The sequence below is a fragment of the Cavia porcellus genome, unplaced genomic scaffold (assembly GCF_034190915.1).
Source record: "Cavia porcellus strain 051 isolate PalLab524CR breed Dunkin Hartley unplaced genomic scaffold, mCavPor4.1 scaffold_21, whole genome shotgun sequence".
Lineage (NCBI taxonomy): Eukaryota > Metazoa > Chordata > Mammalia > Rodentia > Caviidae > Cavia > Cavia porcellus.
In genome coordinates, this window is record NW_026947504.1 from 28145740 (window position 1) to 28167626 (window position 21887).

The window sequence follows — 21887 nt, forward strand, 5'->3', positions numbered from 1 at the left end:
ATTAACTAGTGAATATGTAATGTAATCTATTAACTAGTGATTTTTTATATGTAATCTATTAACTAATGATTTCTTACTGTTTATTTTTTAAATTTTGTATTACTTGTACCCTTTCTCTGTTTTTTTCTTTTTCTCCTTAAATAAAAAAAAGAATATTTTTATGTCCAAATCTGCTTAGTAACCAAGAATAAAAATAGTTCCATGTGGAGATTTGTCCAGTGGTACCTTAATAGATGGTCTACTTAGTTGTAATACGCTTACTTGTATAGTGATCCTTAAAATGACATGTTTTCATGTATGTTAATCATCTCCTTAGCAAATTTATTTGGGGCCCAGCTATGTTTTTCAGATTAAGGACTAATTTACCTTTCTAGAATAGTAGGGTGGTGCTCAAGTTTCATTCAAAGTTATTAAAAATGACTACATGTGTTGAAAAATGAATATGTAAAAATATAAAAATGAAAATACCTCTACATATATTTACTAAGTAAAGCAAAAAATTGAATGACATATTTCATCAGGTATTTAGCACTTGAAAGTTCATTTTAATCAAAATGAGAAGTCTTTTGTTTCTACTTAAACAGAAGTTTTTTTTTACTGTTGAACGATGGTACCAATTAATTACATGGCATGTTAGAATTTTTCAGCTTCTTTCACATATGTGCATTCATACTTTAATTGGTTTACAGCTATCCTAACACAAATCATTATTCTTGTTTTAGTAAGAAAGTTGCAGTTAGGTTCAGTGATCTGTCAACATCCTTGTCAAGGGATAATGATATCATAGTTCATGGCCTCGCATCCATTTCCTAAACATTGAAGTCTTATGCTTTTTTTCTGAACTACTAACTGGTCTAAATAGAAATAAAATGATTTCAAATTTGACTGACGATTTAAGCACCTAGATTCTTACAGATTCAGATATTTACATGAAGATTGGTCACTTTTCATACCCATTTGTAGTTTTAGATAATTGCTTTTCATTTCTACGAAAGTTAACTGAAATTTAGTGTGCAACAAATTATCACACTTTATGAACTTTACCTGTATAGAATATGAACAAGATGGTGAACTTCTAAAAACATTTATCACGCTGTCATAGTATCTGTTTATTTATTTATAAGTATTTTGATAGTTTAATCTTTACCTTTTATTCTCTGTGATAATTTTATGTACACAATGAATTTTTCATTCTTTCCCCTAGTATATTTCAGGATTTACCCTTAAGCCATGTTAAGTAGTAAACATCAAGCCAAGCACAGACAGTATTACAGACAGTCCTTTTAAATAAAGCTTAACAAGTTACAGTGGACTAGAGATTTAGCTCAGCGGTATAAGCACCTGCCTTGCAAGCAGGCGGTTGTGAGTTCGATCCCTGGTACCGATAAAAAGTTTAAAAAAAACAAGTTACAGTCCTTTTAAATAAAGCTTAACAAGTTGACCTGAAGATAGAATAATGACTCCTAGAGACTTGGAGGGAGAAGAAAGAGTATGGCCATTTGGTTGAAGCAGAAGAAATTTTTTGAGGTTTTTTTATAAGCTAATAAAAGAAAAACCTTTGGATACTATGTAATGTGAGAATGCAGTGTTCATTTTTTATTGGAAGTTTTCAAACCAAAATATAATTATCTTTCCAGGATGTCTCCCCGCCCTTGACAATACAGGGCGCTGAATCCCAGGCCTTCACAGTAAGCTACATCCCCACCCTTTTAAAAAATGTTTTGTTTTGGAGCAGGGTCTCGTAAGTTCCCAGGCTAGGCTCAGACATGCACTTCCACTCCTATCTTTCACAGCTTTTAGTAATACATTTTAACTATAAATTTTATTTGGACTGTTTCAGGTACAATATTTAGATCATGGATTCACTGAAAAGATTCCGCAGTGTCACCTTTATCCTATTTTGCTATACCCTGATACACCCCAGTTTTGTATTCCTTGTCAGCTCTATCATACCATACCAGTGAGTACATAATAATGTGTGGGATGATTAATTTGAAATACTGCTGTAAATTAATACTTTTTTATAAATTAGAATATAAAGTTAAATATCTTAGTTGCAACAAAAATAGTGCTGAAAAACCAATTTAATAAAACAGCCAAAGGGATTTCATAAAGAAAACTACAAAATTATACTGAGGAATATAAAATATCTGAGTAAATAAAGCAATATATGCTTATAAATGAAATGATACAAGACTGTAAATTTTTTTAAGACTCTAAAATTTGAGTTGGAGGTCTCACTATGCTGTCCAAGCTGCCCTTGAATTCATTATGTAGGTAAAGCTGGCCTTGAACTTATATTAGTCCTTCCTTGGCCTCCCATGTCCTAGGATTATGTGCCACTGGACCTGGCTTACAATTGTAAAATTTGAATCTAGAAATCAGATTAAAGTGCTATATTAACAATCTATTGTTGCATAACAACACTAAAACTTAGTGCAAAATAATAAACCTAGAATTGAGTAGTTTAGCTAAGTGGTTTGGACTCAAGAGCCTTGTGATACTGCACTCAAGATGTCCACTACATTATACCTACCCAAAGAATCCACTGGGTACAGAAGTACCACTTGTAGATGGTCCTTCACGTGGCTGCCCCCACTCCCTGATGAAGATATGCTGAAGGCCTTGGGAAGGCACTGCATTCACATGTCAGACTTTTTAGAAGTTTCAGTCGTGACCTTTTGTTTTTAATGTGAATATGTTTTAAAGCATAAAATATTCCTTAAGTACTATAGAGAGAAGCTTGGTCAAATTATTAGTGTTTAAAGGTCCATTTTCATTATATACTCATGATACTCTCTGTGTTTTCACTTGTACAAAGTGGGAGATTCTGAATGTATCAATCCTACACAGGTTGGAAATGTCTGGCAGCCAGATGCAATCGAGCTTCTTCAGGAGCTGCTTTCAAAGAGAGAGGTGGACATTCACATTATGGTAATGTAGTTGATTTCAATTGTTGTCATAAAATATAATTAACATAACTCGGGGGACCCAGACATGGTGGTGCACACTTGTAATCCCAGCACTTGGGAGGCTGAGGCAGAAGGAGTACAACGGAGACTGCCAAGTCCCAAGTTTATTTTACTGGATTAATTATAATTAAGCCAGGAAAATTAAAATCATTAAATAGAAATGACTTCAATAGTGGTCCATATTATATCTTCTGGAAGAATTGTGTAGAAGAAATTATAATTCCATTTCTCAAAAGCTACAAATAAACTTTACAGAAGAAGAAAATTTCCTAGATAAGGCAGGGGCTTAATGGAAAAGTTTTCTAGCTGGAGTTAAGATATTGAACAAATTGAACTGTGTCACAGTAGAGATCTTGAATGTTACAGTTGGGAATGTATGATCAGTTGCAGTTTATAAATTTGAGCTAGTAAATCGCTAAACTCCAGAGGCTCCTGTAACTAAGTACAGAAAGAGCAGCAGTGGGCTAGGAGTACAGCTCAGTGGCAGAGCACTTGTCTAGCATGCACAAGGCCCTGGGTTTAGTCCCTAAGACACACAGACACACACAGACACAAACACACACACACACACACACCCAAAGGGTAAGCAAGAGAGATCATTTCAAAATCAGGGCAGTGACTGAAACTGCAGTTTAAATCATGTGGTGCCGCCTAAGATCCCTTCCCCCACTGTTTTGTTATTTATTGCTACATAACCGTCATCCAAAAATTTAATGGCTTAAGACAGTGAGTGATTGATTGCTTACAGTTAATTCTATAAATGAATGCACCCAGCTAAATAATTCTTCCACACCATACATAGGATATTGGCCAGAGGGGTCATCAGGGTTCAACTGAGTTGGAATATCCAAAATGACCACTCACATGTCTGATGCCTCCTGAGTCCCACTGGAAAGCTAGGCCCAGCTAGGTGCTGAAAGGACTAAATCTCAATCTCAATCCATTTCTGTCTCTGTCTCAGGGCCACTTCCTGTGATTAGGTTTCTTTTTGGCCTTCATATGACTTCTATATGACCTGTAGATTTCTTGCATGGCATCTCAAATTACAAAAAGTGAAAAAGAAGAACCTTCTAAGCATTCTTAATAGGAAAATAAAAACTGTTATTAAAAAATAAAGTATTAAATTAATGTTTATTAAACAGCATCATTTTCAACATCAGTTTGTTTAAAAACCTAAAAAATAATAGCAAAATAAATTTCTATATGAACTATAATGAATATAAAGCTTTACAACAAAAATTACCTACTTTAATTGTGCCCCCTAAGGCAGTCTTCATACATAAAAACAGCATGTTCTATACATAAGTATAGCTTACAGTAATAGCACATTTGTTTTGTTTTCCTTTTTCTATAGGACATACTTGACATTTCACTGGTCTTGCTGTTTTGTTAGAAAGTTCTTGTGATATTTTATGTGTCTCTTGACTGGTCTGTTCCAAAATTCTTTTTGAGGAGTTCTTTGGACAGATACATATTGTTCTTCCTCTGTTGTAATTGGTCTTTTATCAATTCTAGTCCCAGTTTATCTGTCATTTCTTGCTCCATCTCACTGTTGCAACTTCTTTGGCTTTTATGATCCACATAAAAATAACCTGTAAAGTAGTCTTGTCCTACATAGTAACTTTGTCTACTAGACATTTCACTATACACTCTGCAGACCTGCCTTCAGAATCCTGTTACAAGCCAGGTGGAATATGGCACTTGGCTATACTCTTAGTGGTCTGGGAGCCTGAGGCAAGAGATTTGCAAGTTCGAAGCCAGCTTACACAATTTATTCAGACTTTATCTCAAAAAGGATTGAGGATGTAGCTCCGTGGTTAGGAGGAGGAGGGGAAAAGTAGTCTCTACCCTAAGAAAATCTACAATGCAATAGTTTACGGTCTCTAACATTTCCCCTCATCCCACTTCCTCTCAATAAAAGCCCCCTTTAGGTGAGACAGGTGCCTTTCTGAAAGAAGACACTCTAGATAGAGATAGCCGAGCTAGAGCACTTACTGTCTACATAGCTGTCGGCAAGTCCTGCACTTGCTCTGAGGCCCATTTTTCTCTTCCATAAAACAGGAATGACGTTTAACTCTCAGGGTAGTGCCAGGCCATTAAGCACTTGGTAGTGGCAGGTGATTGTTATAAGTGGGAGCAGTTTCCAGCCAAGGCTGTTAGCCAGATTCTCTTCTGTCAGACAGTGTCTGTAAAAAGAGCAAAGAAATGTACCTAGGAACCATCACAGGAACTATCACAAAGAATCAACAACTGGGATCTCAGGGGCTGGGGATTTAGCTCAGAAGCATAAACACCTGCCTGGCAAGCAGGAGGTCGTGAATTCAATCCCTGGTACCGACAAAAATAAATAAATAAATAAATAATTTTAAAAACCTGGGATCTCTTCTGAAAAGCTTTTGCACAGCAAGAGGAACTATCAACAGAGTGAAGAGACAACCCACAAGTAGGAGAAAATGTTTGCCAGCTGTTCTTCAGACAAAGAATTACTATTGAACATTTAAAGAACTCGAAAAAAAAATGAATTCTGCCAGATTTAAAGACCCAGCCCAAAAATGAGCATGTGAGATGAATATATACTTCTCAGAAGAAGAAATGCAAAAAGCAAATAAATAGGTAAAAAAACATTTAACATCACTGATCATTCAAGAGATGCAAGTTAGGTTTCCGCTGCCGCGCCTAGCCATCGGTGTGCAGAGGAGGGGCTGGGCGGATCTGGGGCGCCTGCATCGGCCTCTCCGTGTGTTTGGAGAACTGTGGATATCTCTACAAGCAAGGAGGGATCGCAGGTTCCTGAGGCACCGCGGCCTGTGGTGAGTGCTCAGCACACTCTCCCCAAATCTCAGACTGTTCCCGACCCTCCAGGCTTCCGGGTGCAGTGAAGTGGAGGAGTGGGTTTGAGGCCTCTACATCCGCCTCCCTGTCCTGGCTGCACTTGGAGAACTGCTGAGCTTCCGACGGGTGGGCGGGCCCACACTATCCCCAGAGCCCAGCCTGTTTCGCTGCCACGCCTAGCCATCGGTGTGCAGAGGAGGGGCTGAGCGAATCTGGGGCGCCTGCATCGGCCTCTCCGTGTGTCTGGAGGACTGTGAATATCTCTGCAAGCAGGGAGGGATCGCAGGTTCCTGAGGCACCGCGGCCTGTGGTGAGTACCCTAACCCGGCTGCGATTGGAGAGCTGTGGAGCTTCCAAGGGGCAGGTGGGCGCACAGTGTCCCTGAGGCCCAGCTTGTCTGGAACTGCGGAGTTCTGAGCAGACAGAGGAGGGCCATTGGTTCTGCAGGCCCAGTGACTTGGGGTAGCGTGGTGCCAGAGTCTCAGTAGCTGCAAACATAGAAGGGGATTTTCAACAGACCCTGAGGAAGCTTTCAAATAACACTAGAAACACAGAAATATAGGAAAATGACAAAACGAAAGACCAAATTACAACCTCAAACCTCCAGCCCATCTCAAGAAATCCTAGGAGCAATGTATATAGAAGAAAATATATGCCATCCGCCTCAAATATCGGACACAATAGCTACTGAAATTGACAAGCAACTCCAGGAAGCTTTAAAGAAATTCAAACTCGAAATAATCTCGATAAAAGAAGAAATGATAAAAGAAATGAAAGAGATTCTGAATATATCTAAAGAAAACACAGATAAAAAATTGGAGGAACTAAACAAAAAGATAGAATCCCTAGACGAGCAATATAAGAAACAAACAGAATACATAATGCAGATGCACAGAGATATACAGGAAGTAAAAAACTCCACTGAAAGTTGTAAAAACTGCCTTAATGAAAGTGAAGATAGAATTTCAGACCTTGAAGATAGGATTGCAGCTAGTGAACAGGAAAGGAAAGATCTTTTAAAAATAACAAGGAATCAGGAAACAACAATTGAACAACTGCAAGATGATGCAAAGAAGAATAACATAAGAATGATAGGGATTAATGAAAAAGAAGGAGACAACATAAAGCATGTCAAGAGGATATTTAGAGAAGTAATACCTAAAAATTTCCCAAACATGAGATCAGAAACTGACATCAGGATCAGTGAAGCATATAGAACTCCAAATAGTCATAACCAAAATAAAACTACACCCAGACATATAATAATCACCATCCCAGAAATCCAACACAAGAATAGATTATTAAAAGCTGTCAGAGAGAAAAGACAGATCACTTATAAAGGAAAACCTATCAGAATCACAGCAGACTTCTCATCACAAACAATAAAGTCAAGAAGAGCATGGAGTGAAGTATTCCAGATCCTAAAGCAAAATGATTTCCAACCTAGACTGATACATCCTGCAAAACTATCATTCAAACTTGATGGTGAAATACGATACTTCCATGACAAAGAACAGCTAAAGAACTTCATGAACACCAAACCAACCCAGCAAAAAATATTGAAAGACAGTTTAGATACACAAAGGAAAAAACCGCTAAGCAAAGCAAATAATTAAACAGAACAGGAAGATAAAGATGCAACAGCAGAGAGATAACATTCCAACAATAAACCAGCATTTAACAGTAATAACCATTAATGTAAATGGTCTCAATGCACCAATCAAAAGAAACAGACTAGCAGAATGGATCAAGAAACAAAATCCAGCCATATGCTGTTTACAGGAAACCCATCTAACCCAGAAGGATACTCACAGACTGAAAGTCAAAGGATGGAAAACAATTCTTCATGCAGCAGGAATCCAAAAAAATGCAGGAGTAACCATTCTGTTTGCAGACAACGTGAACTTTAAACCAACAATGACCATAAAAGACAAAGAAGGTCACTATATACTCGTAAGGGGAAAACTCCAAGAGGAAGAGATAACTATCTTAAATATATACGCACCAAACTCCAGAGCACCCAGTTATATAAAACAATTATTAACAGAAATGAAAACTCAAATTATCAGTAACACAATTGTAACAGGAGACCTTAATACGCCATTGACACCAAGGGACAGATCAACCAGACAGAAAATAGCAAAGAAATACCAGAACTGAATCACACCTGCGAACAAATGGATTTGATAGATATATACAGAATGTTCCACCCAACAACATCAGAATACACATTCTTCTCAGCAGTACATGGATAATTCTCTAAAATAGACCATATATTAGCTCACAGAACATATTTAAACAAATGCAAAAGAGTTGAAATCATCCCTTGCATGTTATCAGATCATAGCACTCTGAAATTAGAAATTAATGATAAAAGATACTGCAAAAATCCCGCAAACACATGGAAACTGAATAACACACTCTTGAGTAATCAGTGGGTCACAGAAGAAATTAAACAATACCTAAAAGAAAATGAAAATGCAGATACAACTTACCGGAATCTGTGGGATGCAATGAAAGCCGTCCTGAGAGAAAATTTATTGCACTGAGTTCCCACATCAGGAAAACAGAACGAATACAAATAAATAACTTGATGCTACACCTCAAACAGCTAGAAAAAAGAAGAGCAAGTCAAGCCCAAAGCCAAAAGAAGAGAGGAAATTATAAAAATCAGAGCAGAAATCAATGCAATAGAGACTAAGAAAACAATCCAAAGAATCAATGAATCAAAGAGTTGGTTCTTTGAAAGAATAAATAAAATCAATAAGCCCCTAGCCAACCTTATTAAAAAAACGGAAGAAAAAGCTCAAATTCATGCAATAAGAAATGAAAAAGGTGAAATCACTACAGACCCAATAGAAATACAGAAGATCATCAACACCTATTTCAAAAACCTCTACTCTCAAAAGTTTGATAACACAGAAGAAATAGACATATTCTTAGAAGCATATGAAGTACCAAAGCTAGATCAAGAGGATGTAAAACTGTTGAATAACCCAATCTCTGTTAATGAAATTGAAAATGTAATTAAGTCCTTACCCACCAAGAAGAGCCCAGGCCCAGATGGATTCACTGCAGAATTCTACAAGAAATACAAAGAAGACCTAATGCCGACACTCCTCAAACTATTCAATGAAATTGAAAGGGAAGCAATCCTTCCTAAGTCATTCCTGGAAGCAAATATTACTCTAGTACCAAAACCTGAGAAAGACCCAACTAAAAAAGAGAACTATAGACCGATCTCCCTAATGAACACAGATGCAAAAATCCTCAATAAAATATTGGCAAATAGGATGCAGCAAATCATCAAGAAGATTATACACCATGACCAAGTGGGATTCATCCCAGGAATGCAAGGATGGTTCAACATACGCAAATCAATAAATGTAATCCACCATATCAATAAAGCCAAAAATAAGAATCACATGATCATTTCTATAGATGCAGAAAAAGCCTTCGATAAGGTCCAACATTTATTCATGATAAGAACTTTACAGAAAATTGGAATAGATGGTCTTTACCTTAATATAATAAAGGCCATTTATGACAAACCAACAGCCAGCATCATACTAAATGGCCAAAAATTGAAAGCCTTTACTTTAAAATCAGGCACAAGACAAGGATGTCCTTTATCACCACTCCTATTTAATATAGTACTGGAAGTACTAGCCAGAGCAATTAGGCAAGACAGAGAAATAAAAGGGGTAAAGATAGGAAAAGAAGAAGTTAAATTATCATTGTTTGCAGATGACATGATACTCTACATAGAAGACCCCCTAAACTCCATGGAAAGACTCTTAGATACAATAAATAAATTCAGTAATGTGGCTGGATACAAAATCAATACTCAGAAATCAGTAGCATTCCTATACACGAACAGCAAAATCACAGAGAGGGAAATAAGAGAAACTGGACTATTCACATTAGCAAGCAAAAAAATGAAATATTTAGGAATTACTCTTATGAAAGAAGTGAAAGACTTATACAGTGAAAATTATAATACACTGAAAAAGGAAATTGAGGATGATCTCAGAAAATGGAAAGACATCCCTTGCTCATGGATAGGAAGAACAAACATTGTGAAAATGGCCATTCTCCCAAAACTGTTACACAGATTCAATGCAATCCCAATAGAAATACCATCAACATACCTTATAGATCTAGAGATATCACTCCTAAATTTCATCTGGAACCAGAAGAGACCTAGAATCGCAAAGGCAATTCTAAGCAGCAAAGACAAAGCAGGAGGCATCACAATCCCTGACCTGAAGTTATTCTACAAAGCAACAGTAGTAAAATCAACATGGTATTGGAATCAAAACAGAGCCGAAGATCAATGGAATAAATTAGAAGATACAACCACAACTACAAACACACTCAACCACCTTATCTTTGATAAAGGAGCCAAGCAGGTTCACTGGAAGAACGACAGTCTGTTTAATAAATGGTGCTGGAAAAACTGGCTCTCCATTTGCCGAAAACTAAAGCTAGACCCATGTCTATCACCATGTACTAAATTAAAATCTAAATGGGTCAAAGATCTGAATATTAAAACAGAAACACTAAATCTATTGGAATACAAATTGGGTAGAAACCTTGGAGACATAGGAGTAGGTAGAGAATTCATGAACAGGACTCAAACCACACAGGAAATACTTCCCAGAATCAATAACTGGGACCACTTCTTATTAAAAAGTTTCTGCATGTCAAAAGAAATCTCCAGCATAGTGAAAAGAAAACCCACAAACTGGGAAAAGATTTTACTGAACTCTCTCTCAGACAAGGGACTCTTGTCTAAAACATATAAAGAATTTTAAAAACTCAGACCTCCAAAATTCAAAGATCCAATCCAAAAATGGGCATCTGAGATGAATACGCAATTCTCAGATGAAGAAATGCAAATGGCAAATAAATACATGAAAAAATGTTCATCATCATTGGTCATTAGAGAAATGCAAATTAAAACCACACTGAGATACCATCTCACTCCTGAAAGAATGGCCAGGATCAAGAAAACCAACAACAACAAATGTTGGAGAGGCTGTGGGGAAAAAGGAACTCTCCTGCACTGTTGGTGGGAGTGTAGACTGGTACAGCCTTTGTGGAGGTCTGTCTGGAAATTTCTCAAAAAGTTGGGATTGGAAATCCCATTTATTCCAGCTATTCCACTTCTAGATCTTTCCAGAAGAACTGAAAGCATCATGCTACAGTGATATATGTGCACCTATGTTTAGAACAGCACAATTTGTAATCACCAGATCTTGGAAACAACCCAAGTGTCCATCAACTGAGGAATGGATAAAAAAGTGGTATTTCTTACAGTGGAGTATTATTCAGCTATAAAGAAGGATCACATTGAGATATTTATCAATAAATGGGCACAGCTTGAGACCATACTCATAAGTGAAATAAATCAATCTCGCATGTGTGAATACCGAATAGTTTCCCTAATGTAAGTAATGATTCAAATATATGGTAATCATGATTCCCCATTATGTGGTCTTGAAGCCTTATAAAGTTTTCACTTATTAATTGGAAAGGCTTTATTCTGGGCTTCTTGATATGGAAATATTTGAAGCTATAGTATATGAAGTTTTATCCAAATATTTCAAGGAAAAAGACAGACACTATGGTAACTACTATTAAGTTGGCTTATTTGGTGGTGAAGCACTAGATTGCTGAAACAGTCATGCTTTGACGTGTATTGTTATATTGTTATGTCCTGTTTTATCTCAATCTCTCCCTTATTCTTTAAAAAAAATTATTTAGTTATTTCTTATGTTTGTTTTAATTAAGGGGAAAATTTTTAAAAATTAGCAGGATATATAATAAACTCTTTTTGATTTCCTATTAACTTGGTTTGAAGTCCTGTAATACTCCCACGATCTTGTTTTGACTGATTAGACTCTGTTCCATTCTGTATGATAGTATCAAGTTTGAGGGTATAGGCAACTACTTTGAAGGCAATAAGATTCACTAAGATGCCCATTCTGGTTTGACTATTGTCTCCTTTGGAAGTCCTATAATGTTTACAATGCCTAAGTTTTATTGGTCTTGTTCTCTACTGTTTTGTCCAACTTTATAATATCTAATGAGATAGACAATTCTTTTTAAGGAAACAAGAGACAACGTTGATAACCATTGTTGATAACCTTGTACTCTGTTTTACATCATGTGCTATGTCTATCCTTGGTTTTGACTGACAGCTTTGTTTTGCCATTTTGACTTTATTCTCTTCCCCCCCCCCAAAAAAAGTAATAAGAACTAAGGAGTAATAAAATCCAAAATGTGTAAATTTTGTTGTAAAAAAGAGCTCTAATGGATGTAACAGCAAGTGTGTTTAGGGGTGTTAAATAGCTGACTATATTAATGTTTTTGGATCATTGAACACAGCTGTTTGCAGTCTCTCTGTTTGAATGTCCACTTTGTAATCTTTGATACTGTGATTTGAGCAACTATTTCTAAGATGATAATATGTAATCTATTAACAGGTGATTTCTTACTGTTTTTTTTTTTGTAGTTCTGTATTACGTGTACCCTTACACCGCTTTGTTTTGTTTTGTGTTTTTCTCCTTTTTCCTTTTAAATAAAATTTAAAAAAAAAAAAAGAGATGCAAGTTAAAACAACACCGAGATTCCATCTTACCCTAGAAAGAATGGCAATTGTCAAAAAAAAAAAAAAAAAAAACACTAACAAGTACTAGAGGGGTTGTAGGAAAATGGAACCTTTCTCCACTGTTGGTTGGGAGTGTAGACTGGTACAGCCACTATGAAAATTAGTGCAGAGAGTCCTCAAAAAATTAAGACTAGAGATCCTGTTCAACCCAGTTGGTCCCGTGCTAGATATCTTCCCAAAAGAATTAAAAACATCATACCACAGGCATGTATGTGCACCCATGTTTATAGCAGTACAATTTGTAGTAGCTAGATCTTGGAAACAACCTACATGCCCATCAACTGAGGTATGTGTTAAAAAGATGTATTTTTATACAATACTATTGTCATAAAAAATGATAGAGACTTTTTTATAGGTAAATGGATGCACCTTGAGACCATACTCATTAGTGATATAAATCAGACATGCATGTGTAAACATTTGTCTATTGTGAGAAGCTGAAACAACATACGTATATGTTTGTGTATATATAAATGTATGTATATAAAAAAGTTAAGACAATTATACTACTGATTTCTCTTGAGTTCACTAGAGTGCAAGATTTGTGCTGGTATTGTTCAGACAATTTAATGGAGATGTCTTGTGCTCTGGATGAATGATCTGGGGATCACAATGTCGCCCGACTGATGTCTTTTGAAATTTTGTTTACTTTCTCTTCCCTCCCCTTTCCTCTCTTCTCCTCTCTCTTTGAGATAAAATGGATTTGGGGGAGGGAAAAAAAAAGGGAAGACTGAAAAGAAGTGTGAAGAGTCAAGAGGACAATCCTGGCTGCCTGAAGGTGCCTAAGGCCCTGAAACAGGAGCAGCAGTGTATGGGAGGAATGGCAGCCTGCAGTGGGGAGAGCCAGGCCTGCGCTGCCCTGTTGCACGCCATAGGATCTGACCTGGAGCACAGTATAGGCTTTCCAGCTGTATGCATAGAAAACTGGATAGTAGCAAAAGATAGCAGGGTAGTCTTTGGAGAGACAATTACTATAACCGAGTCAGGAGATGAATTTGAACAAATCTCACCAGTTTTTGGACCCACTCAGTACCTCAAAATTGTGATGCAATTTATTCAAAGTTTTAAAGCTATTATCATGACTCCTGCTGTTAAGACTGTTAATTTCTTCTGATTCTTGCCATTTGGAGTTTATTATTCTTCATTTATCTTTATTATCTCTTCTTTTTCCTCCCACTTAGTATACATTTAGATTCATCTAAAGATAATGTATATAGTAAATTATATATGGTTTCTAGTGAATAACTAGGAAACTCCATGGAGTATGCACATATAAATGTTGTAACATAACTCAAAGGCATAGAATCACTGCCTTACAACATGCCAAAATATCAGGAAGAAAATTGTGTGAAATGAATTTCTACTCAAAAGTTACACTGTTGTTATCAGAAGCCTGACTTCATACTCCCTATAAAAGTTTATACTTTCTTTATGTTAACAATCTTATTTATTGAACTGTCTTTATAGGAATTGCCTGAAAATCCATGGGGGAAGTTACGTATTCATCTCTATTTTGATGGAATGTCACTTTCCTATTTTATGGCACACCATAAATATTGCAGTTTTGAATATTCTGAGGAAATATTTAAAGAAGTAAGTGAACTGTTTTTCTATAAAAAATCTGGCTTAAACTGTTACATATTTGTCTTACACCTCAGGTATTAAACATGATTCTGTGTATCTGACCTAAGAGAGTGTGAGAATTTGTAAATTCTTTGTTGAAAAAGCAATACTTTGTTTCATGCTTTATGCATGTGCTGAAAATCTTTATTTACATGAAGATTCTGTTACCAGGTTTTAGGGTGCTGGAGTCTCCTCCTGGAGATGGCTTCTAGATTCTTTGTGTGCTAAGCAAAGAATTGGTCAAGATAAGCACAGATGGTAATGAAGTTTTATTAAAGGTAGGAAAAGAAACAGGCTTTGCAGAGTTAGTTTGAGCAAAGTAAAAGTAAGAAAAGACGTGCACCCTGTAGTGCAACAGAGGCACCATAGGAGAAAAAAAACAGCGGCACAAACTCAGTGCAGACCGTCCTTCCCATATCACCCACTCTCCTGGCCGCCATCAGGGTCCTGAGCCATCCTATGGAAGATATGCACCAGTACTCTGGAGAAGTCCAGGTACAGGGCTTTGGGAACTGTCCGCACCTGTGCTCTGGATCTTGTTAAAGATCACACTACTTCCCCCGCCAGGTTTGCCACGCCCTCATGTCCTGTCTCAAGTCTACTAATGTTTGTGTTCCCTCACATCCAATGAATGAGACACCGAGACGTTACCAAATATACATTATAAAATCTGAATCTAATCCTTGAAAATTATTCTCTCCCAGATAAAATGTTTTTTTCCTTTAACTTGATGTAGAACTTGATATTACATGTGGAGCATCCCAAATGTCAAAATATACAACCTAAAAGTGCTCTTAAATGTCCCAACATGACACTCAAGTTACAGAGCTTAGTGCATTTTTAATTTTTAATCTAGGATGCTAAATCAGTAAAATCTGAGCAATCTAAAATATCTGAAATTCTGAAGCACTTCTAGTTCCAAGTACAAAAGTAATTTGGCCTGTGTAATGTTTTCTCCCATTTGCCTTCTCCCAAGAAATTCCTTGCCATATTTTGAGCTTAGCTTCAATAAATAACCCATTCCAGTTTCCTGCTACTTTCATTTTTAATATTTTAGATATGGTTTCACATTTCCTTTAGGGGACTAAACTATGTATGATAGTAACATTTTATACTACAAGGTATTTTTCACAGTTAACTTACAAGTTTCTAACATTCACTTTAGTGATACTAAACAATGATACACCAAGTGTTATACTCCACATAGCTACTTTTCTCCAGCATGTTCTGGGATGTCAATTTGTGCCTGTAATCTTTACTGCCAATTTTGTCTTTAAATCAGAAACATACATGTGAATGCATCTGCTTAAAAGATGCCCCATTTTTAAACTAGTTTTATAAAAAAGTACTTAGTTTCTCTTCCAAGTATGCTCTTCACTGTGCATACTTTAAAGGGAAAAGAGGGCTCACTTTCTTACAATAAGCTAGTACTAAAATGTGCGTAGTATCAACTTAAAGATTCTTACAGTTGAAATGTCAGTAGTAAAATCGATTTTCCTGTGTTAATCTGAAATAATTAAATTAATGCCATTATGTACATGCACCAGTTCTTGTGGAAATAAAAAAAGTGCCTTAAAACAATACTGTATTAGCTAGTGGTTTTACTCATTAACACTATAATATCATTTCAGAAACCAACAGACTACAGAAAATATGAGGAAGAAATATGGGAAATAAAATTTGAGGTAAGTTAAAATCCAAATATTTTGAAAACTTTATAGACACTCCAAAGGTCTGCTATAAGATTAATAAATAATTTTATAAGTTTTATTGCAATATTACTACCATACTAAAACTTCACCTTCTTAAAATGTACAATTCAGTGGTTTTTTAGTATTACTTACTTATGCAGTACCACAAATTGCAGAGTATTCTGAAAAGCAGTTCTGTACCAGCAGCAGTCTTTCTCCCCTTCCCCAGCTTCATGGCATCCACTTAAACTCTCAATGGATTTTCCTGTTCTAGGTATTTCATAAATGGAAACATACAATATATGTTCCTTGTCTCTGGCTTTTCACTTAGCATATTTTCAAAGTTTGAGCATGTCATAGGATATAGCAGCAATTTAATCTTATCACCAAATAAAATTACATTGTATGGGTATATTCATCCATTTATTATTTATGTGAGTTGGTTTGTTTCACCTGTTGGTGATCATACTGCTGCTGTGAACATTCATAAACAAATCTTATGTGAATATATATCATCCATACTCAGGTATATAATTAGGGATAGAATTACTGGCTCTCACAGTAATCATGTGTAACATTTTTAGAAAGTAGAAGACTGTTTCCCAAAGTGGCCACATTATTTTACTTTCACTCTAGAAATGCATTAGGAGCTCCATTTTTCTTGTCCTTATCAACATTTATAATCTTGACTTTTTTCCTAGTGTGGAAAAAGGTAGTCTTTTCTGTCAAAACAGTTAAAATAACTCAATTTTATAAAAATCTCAATTTTTATAAAATGAACCTGTGCTTCTTTCATCATTCCTTGGAAACTTTCAATGAAGCAGGTGTGTGCCTGTCTGCCAGGAAACTTTGTAACAGGGCTTTCTGGATCACAATACTTTGCTTAGCAACCATTACCTCATTAAAGTAGCCAATCGGGTTAGATTGTGAAGCCAGGCTCCCACCAACAGAGCCGTGCTCAATGACCACTGTGCCTGGATTTTAGAGATAAAATACCAGTGAACTGCTGGTTCAGTGTGCCTGTCATTTTCTGGCCTTTGTCTGGCAGGGCACCCTTCTGCAGAAATAGTTTGCCTTGCTGAAAAACTTTTCAGGAGTCTAGTTTCTTTTGTCCTGCTTGCAACACCAAAAAATTTATCTCCAACACTAGCGAGGCATTCTACGATACGTGTACGGTTCTGATACACATTTCACTGATGATAAATTATTTTGAACATCTTTTTATGGGCTTGTTAGCTTTTATATTTTTTCTTTGGATAAATCTATTTAAATTTGCTACCCATTGTTAGATTATCTTTTTATTGTTGAGTTGTAAAAGTTTTTTGTATATTCTGTGTCCCTCTTCACATACATGATTGGCACATATTTTTTCCGTTGAGAGTTTTTCATCACATTTTATTCCTATTACTTTAAATAATTCTGTGATAGTCATTATATGGGTAGGCTTGCTTTTTGCTAACTGGAAGTAGGTTGGCACCATAATGAATTTTTAGAACGGAGTTGATTTTTGTAAATGTCATTTTGAAATCTGAATTTCTTTGTGATGTTTTAGGAATTGCTTCTGTCTGAAATGGAGACTACTATTTTACAACCGTATTTGTCTTCATCCCTGCCTCCTCCAGAAGAACTATATGGTGTTCAAGTGAAGCACATTGTCTCTCCTAATGAAGTATGTATGTTGTCTGGGTGATTAGTTGGTGATTGAAAACCACACCAGCATCTGGGTCTTAAATACTAGGCTTGACTCTTCATTTCTCTATCTTCTTGGATTGTAAATAAGAAAAATTAGTGACCTGTGTTGTTGAAATCTACAGTTTTCTTTTTCTTGAGACAGTCTCACTTTCCCAGATTGGCAGAGTAATCCTTCTGCCTCAGCCTCCCAAGTATCAGGGATTACAGGCGTGTGTTACTATGCCTGATTTCCAATTTTGTTATAATTCATGAGGCAGATATTCCTTTTTAATATTTTTTGTTAGTACATGTTTGCACTCCATGGAGTTTACAGTCATGTTGGGGAGTGGCAGTAGGTGTATAATACAATGTATCTTTTAATCCTTATCTCCTTCTTTCCCATACTCCTCTTTCCTTTAGTTCCCCTCTCCCCATTTTTTCTTGTTGAAACTATTAACCTTAGCTCATACTTATGACATACAGTGTTTACACTCATTGAAGTTACTAGGTTTTTGTATATTGCATGTCTTTATTCCTTTTCCCTTCTCCCTCCCTCCTTACCCTCGGTCTTCTGGACCCCTTCCCATTTGTAAGAATAGCCATCCCTTTGTCTCCTTCTGCTCATCTTTTATTATCCTTTGTGTGCACTTGGGCTTACTCAAATGAGAACTGGCATCTGACACTTAAGCTTGTGAGTCTGGCTTACTTGCACAGATGTTTCTTGAGCACCTATGAGCTTCTTATCATTGGCCTTTGTGCACTGTTATGTTTATGCCCTTTCTTTAGGTAAAATACAAACAAAATCTCAGGAATTCCAAAATAATTACTTCAGCCTGTTTCTGCCAGAATGATTACTGTCTAAGTGGAGATATGATGTCTAGCATCTTCCAGTTTTGCCATTTTCCTGGCATCACTTCCCCATAGACGGGATTGGAACACAAACAGAAGAGTTTATGTAGACTTTTTTGATCTTCACAACTGATAGGGATTGAAAATAATGTTTGCCACATCAAAAGCCACATACAGGTGCTAGAGGCTGTGTCGATCTGTTTCAGTAAAGGCAGCATGTCTGGCAAAGCAGCTGCAATTAGAGCTACTGCCTAGTTCAGTTTACATCAAGTCTGTATTACCACACCATTCTCTTTGACCCTCACTTCCGCATTGTGCCTGGGTTGAGAGGCTGATCATAACTTATCATGTTACTTTTTCACATCTTCCAAAGCAAATAATAAATGCTACTCAATTCTACAGTTTTTTATATATCATTGTTCTATACCAGAATACAGTGCCTGACATATGGTAGTCATTTTCTGTGAATACTGACTTGACAGAATGACTAAATCTGCTAAAGGAAATTAATTATATTCCGTGGCCAACAGAAAAAGGAGGAAGTGACAAGTAGCATCTGCAGCTCCTTTAACCTTTTATGCAGTAAGCCAGCGTCCAGGGGCAGGGAAAGAACTCACTACCTAATCTCATCAGAGTACAAGCATAGCAGTATACAGCTGTCACTGGGTTTTATATTCGTATTACCTACGGTGGCATACAGAGTCACTGAAATTCAGCAGCTTAAACAACACATGAGATCCGGAACCCAAGAGCTACTTTGGTCTAACTCAGGCTCATGAGATTGAAGGAAGGTGATAAGAACTATAGAGTCCACTTCCCAAGAAAGCCACTCACGTGGTGCCAGCTAGGCCCTTCAGTGGACTGCACTGCAGTCTCTGCCACAAGTGCCACAGACAAACCCACCCATCCTTACAGTCCAGTCTCAGTATTCCTGCCCTTCCCGGGGTGTGTACTCCGCATGGTGGGATAGCGGAGGAGTAAGCAGCAGCAAAGAGACATCATTGGAGCCACCTGCCACCATCACTTAGTCCACGTATTAGAAATCACAGAACATGACATTTTCTTTCTTCCCTTTTGCCCACTTAGGTATACATTTGCCTTGATTCTGTAGAAAACTGTAGTCAGGTTAACCATCCTAAGGACACCAGTGACAGTCAAGTTAGCTTGGGATCAGAATCGGAGAGCCTCGAAGACGCACTGCAGAGGTGTAACAAAATTGTAAAGACACTTCCTCTGCTGACAGATTTTACAACAGGTATGCTTTTTTGTTTTTAATGAAATAGTATACTTAGTAAAGCTTTATTTTTGTTTGCATGGGCTGAGGAGGCTTGATTATTTCTAACAATAATGGATATTTTGGGGCTGGGGATTTAGCTCAGCGGCATAAGCTCCTACCTGGCAAGCGCAAGGTCGTGAGTTTGATCCCCAGTACTGAAAAAAAAGGATATTTTCCTCAGAATCACTCTATATGCATAATTTTTTTGAATCCTTAAGATATTCTGTAGTAGTCTGCTTTCCATTTCTTTCTATCTTCTGGATTAAGAATGTGAACTAACAGATGTTAAGTGTCTCCTGCGACACTTTCACTTTCCAAAATTCAGGATGTGTTAGAAAATTGACTGCATGATACATAAAGGTGATTTTCCAAGCTTGATGTTTTACTGCTTGTTCAACTTGTGAAAGTTGTCGTTCAGACCTTAATGGCAGTAATTAATTACAAACCACCCTAAGCTGGTTGAGGTAGGAGCTCAGGCTGTCTTGGTCTATGGGGATAGATACAATTCCTTTTTCTCCCCCAGTCCATTCTTCCTATCTTTATGAAATATTTGTGTTTCTCTTCTGAGGAAATATTTCTAGTTGCTGGTATTTATAGTTCCTGAACACCTGAAGTACATATACATTCTTAATACATGATACATTGATACATATTTATGCTTACATTTCTTCCCATATCAAAAAGTATGGTTAGCAAAGAAAAATACATTATTCTGATGTGTTACCTGATTTTTATTCATTGAGTTTTTGTTCCATTTGGGGTGTTGGTTGTCTTATTTTATTTTGTTTTTTGAGATAGTCTTATTAGGTAGTCTAGGCAGACCTCCAGATCGACAGCCCTCCTGCTCAGGCTCCTGAGTGTTCAGACAGCAGGTGTGTGCCACCATGTTCAGTTTCAGTGAGACTTCAATGAGCTTTGACTCACTTTCAGCTAACAGTGTTAGGTTTCTGTCTGCCTGGAACGCTTCTACCCCCACGGACACTACATCTCTATTCACCTCTCCTTTTGTTGTCTGTGTTCTCTGACCTCTCTGTATGCAGCAGTGTCACCTCCTTGTCCCATAGTCCCTCTCTGTCCTTCCTCAAAATAGCACTGTGAGCAAATGACTCTGTTGCTCTCCAGCAGTTAGAAACATACCTGGCACAAGCTGATGTTCATAAAATATAAAATGAGTGAGAGAATAAACGCAGTATGAGGGGCTTTTCTAACACTCAGATTTAGTTATAGAAAGAATATTTCCTTCCTCGTTTTTACTCATGTCTCAAAACCACACAATTTGTGCATAATATAATCTGTGAATCTATACATACATAATTTGAGTATTTAAAGTTTTAAAAATTCCACATATGGTAGCTAAAAAAATTATATTGAAGTTTTTATGGGTCAATAAAAATTAGGTGGGAGGTTTTAAATGGTATTTTGAGTAGATAAAACACAAGTTGTTTTTAAAGCCAGAAAGCTAAAAGTTGGAAGGGATGGTTGATAGCAGTTCAGTTAATTTACTATGAAGAACAGCTCTGTTAGATGAGATGCTTTCCTGGTTTTTTTTTTCACTTAAGCATTTACTTGTAGTTCAAGAAGAAATACAAATAAAATTTGTATAAACACAAATCTACATGGAGTCAAAACACATAAAAAGACAAAGTGAAAACAAGTGTTTTCCTGCAAGATGTATTTCTTTAGCATCTCCTGTTGACTCCACTGTCCTCCCTTTTGCTATAGCTGGTAATTATTCTGATTACAGCCACCCCTTCAAGATGACTTGCTGTAAGTGCTCTGCTGACCACGTCCTGTCTGTGTCTGTAGTCCCGTAATCACATCCAGGATAGGGTCTGCCATAGCCATTGCAGCTTTGGCCATCACTGTGGATTCTATTGTGATTTCCAAATCCTTGATCATTATAATTATTAAACACTTTGTTCCAACTGTTCTGTTGATGAGTTTATATTTTCAAGAAGTAACTCTTTAATAAAAATTCATTGGAGGGGCTAAGGAAAGAGTGCTGAATTCCAGCCCCCCACAAAGGTAAATTTTAAAGTATCATTTGAAATAAAAATCTTTTATTAACATGTTGTATTTCACCTGCACATTTCTCTTGTGGAATTTACGTAGATTTTGATGACATAAAGGGAAAGGGAACAGTGTAGAGTAAGACAAAATTGAACCATATGCCATCTAGTCTGAAATTTAGCAGGTTATAAAAGAAAGGGAAATATATACTGCATTGCTTTTCCCAGTTTTACTCACCCTTCATTAGCACTTTTTACTGAGCACTTGCTTGTACTAGTTACCATATT

The 21887-nt window shown here is 36.7% G+C and overlaps 1 protein-coding gene across 2 annotated transcripts in view; it reads left to right on the plus strand.

Annotated features, from left to right (window-relative positions):
- Positions 1-21887, plus strand: part of Rnf17 (ring finger protein 17) — a 162751-nt gene that overhangs the window by 135992 nt on the left and 4872 nt on the right. For both annotated transcript variants that reach the window (XM_063232467.1, XM_063232466.1), the window contains 6 exons: positions 1841-1960; positions 2854-2934; positions 13948-14073; positions 15735-15788; positions 17347-17463; positions 19401-19569. In XM_063232467.1, the coding sequence (XP_063088537.1) occupies positions 1841-1960; positions 2854-2934; positions 13948-14073; positions 15735-15788; positions 17347-17463; positions 19401-19569 (667 nt within the window). The remainder of the gene's footprint in view (positions 1-1840; positions 1961-2853; positions 2935-13947; positions 14074-15734; positions 15789-17346; positions 17464-19400; positions 19570-21887) is intronic.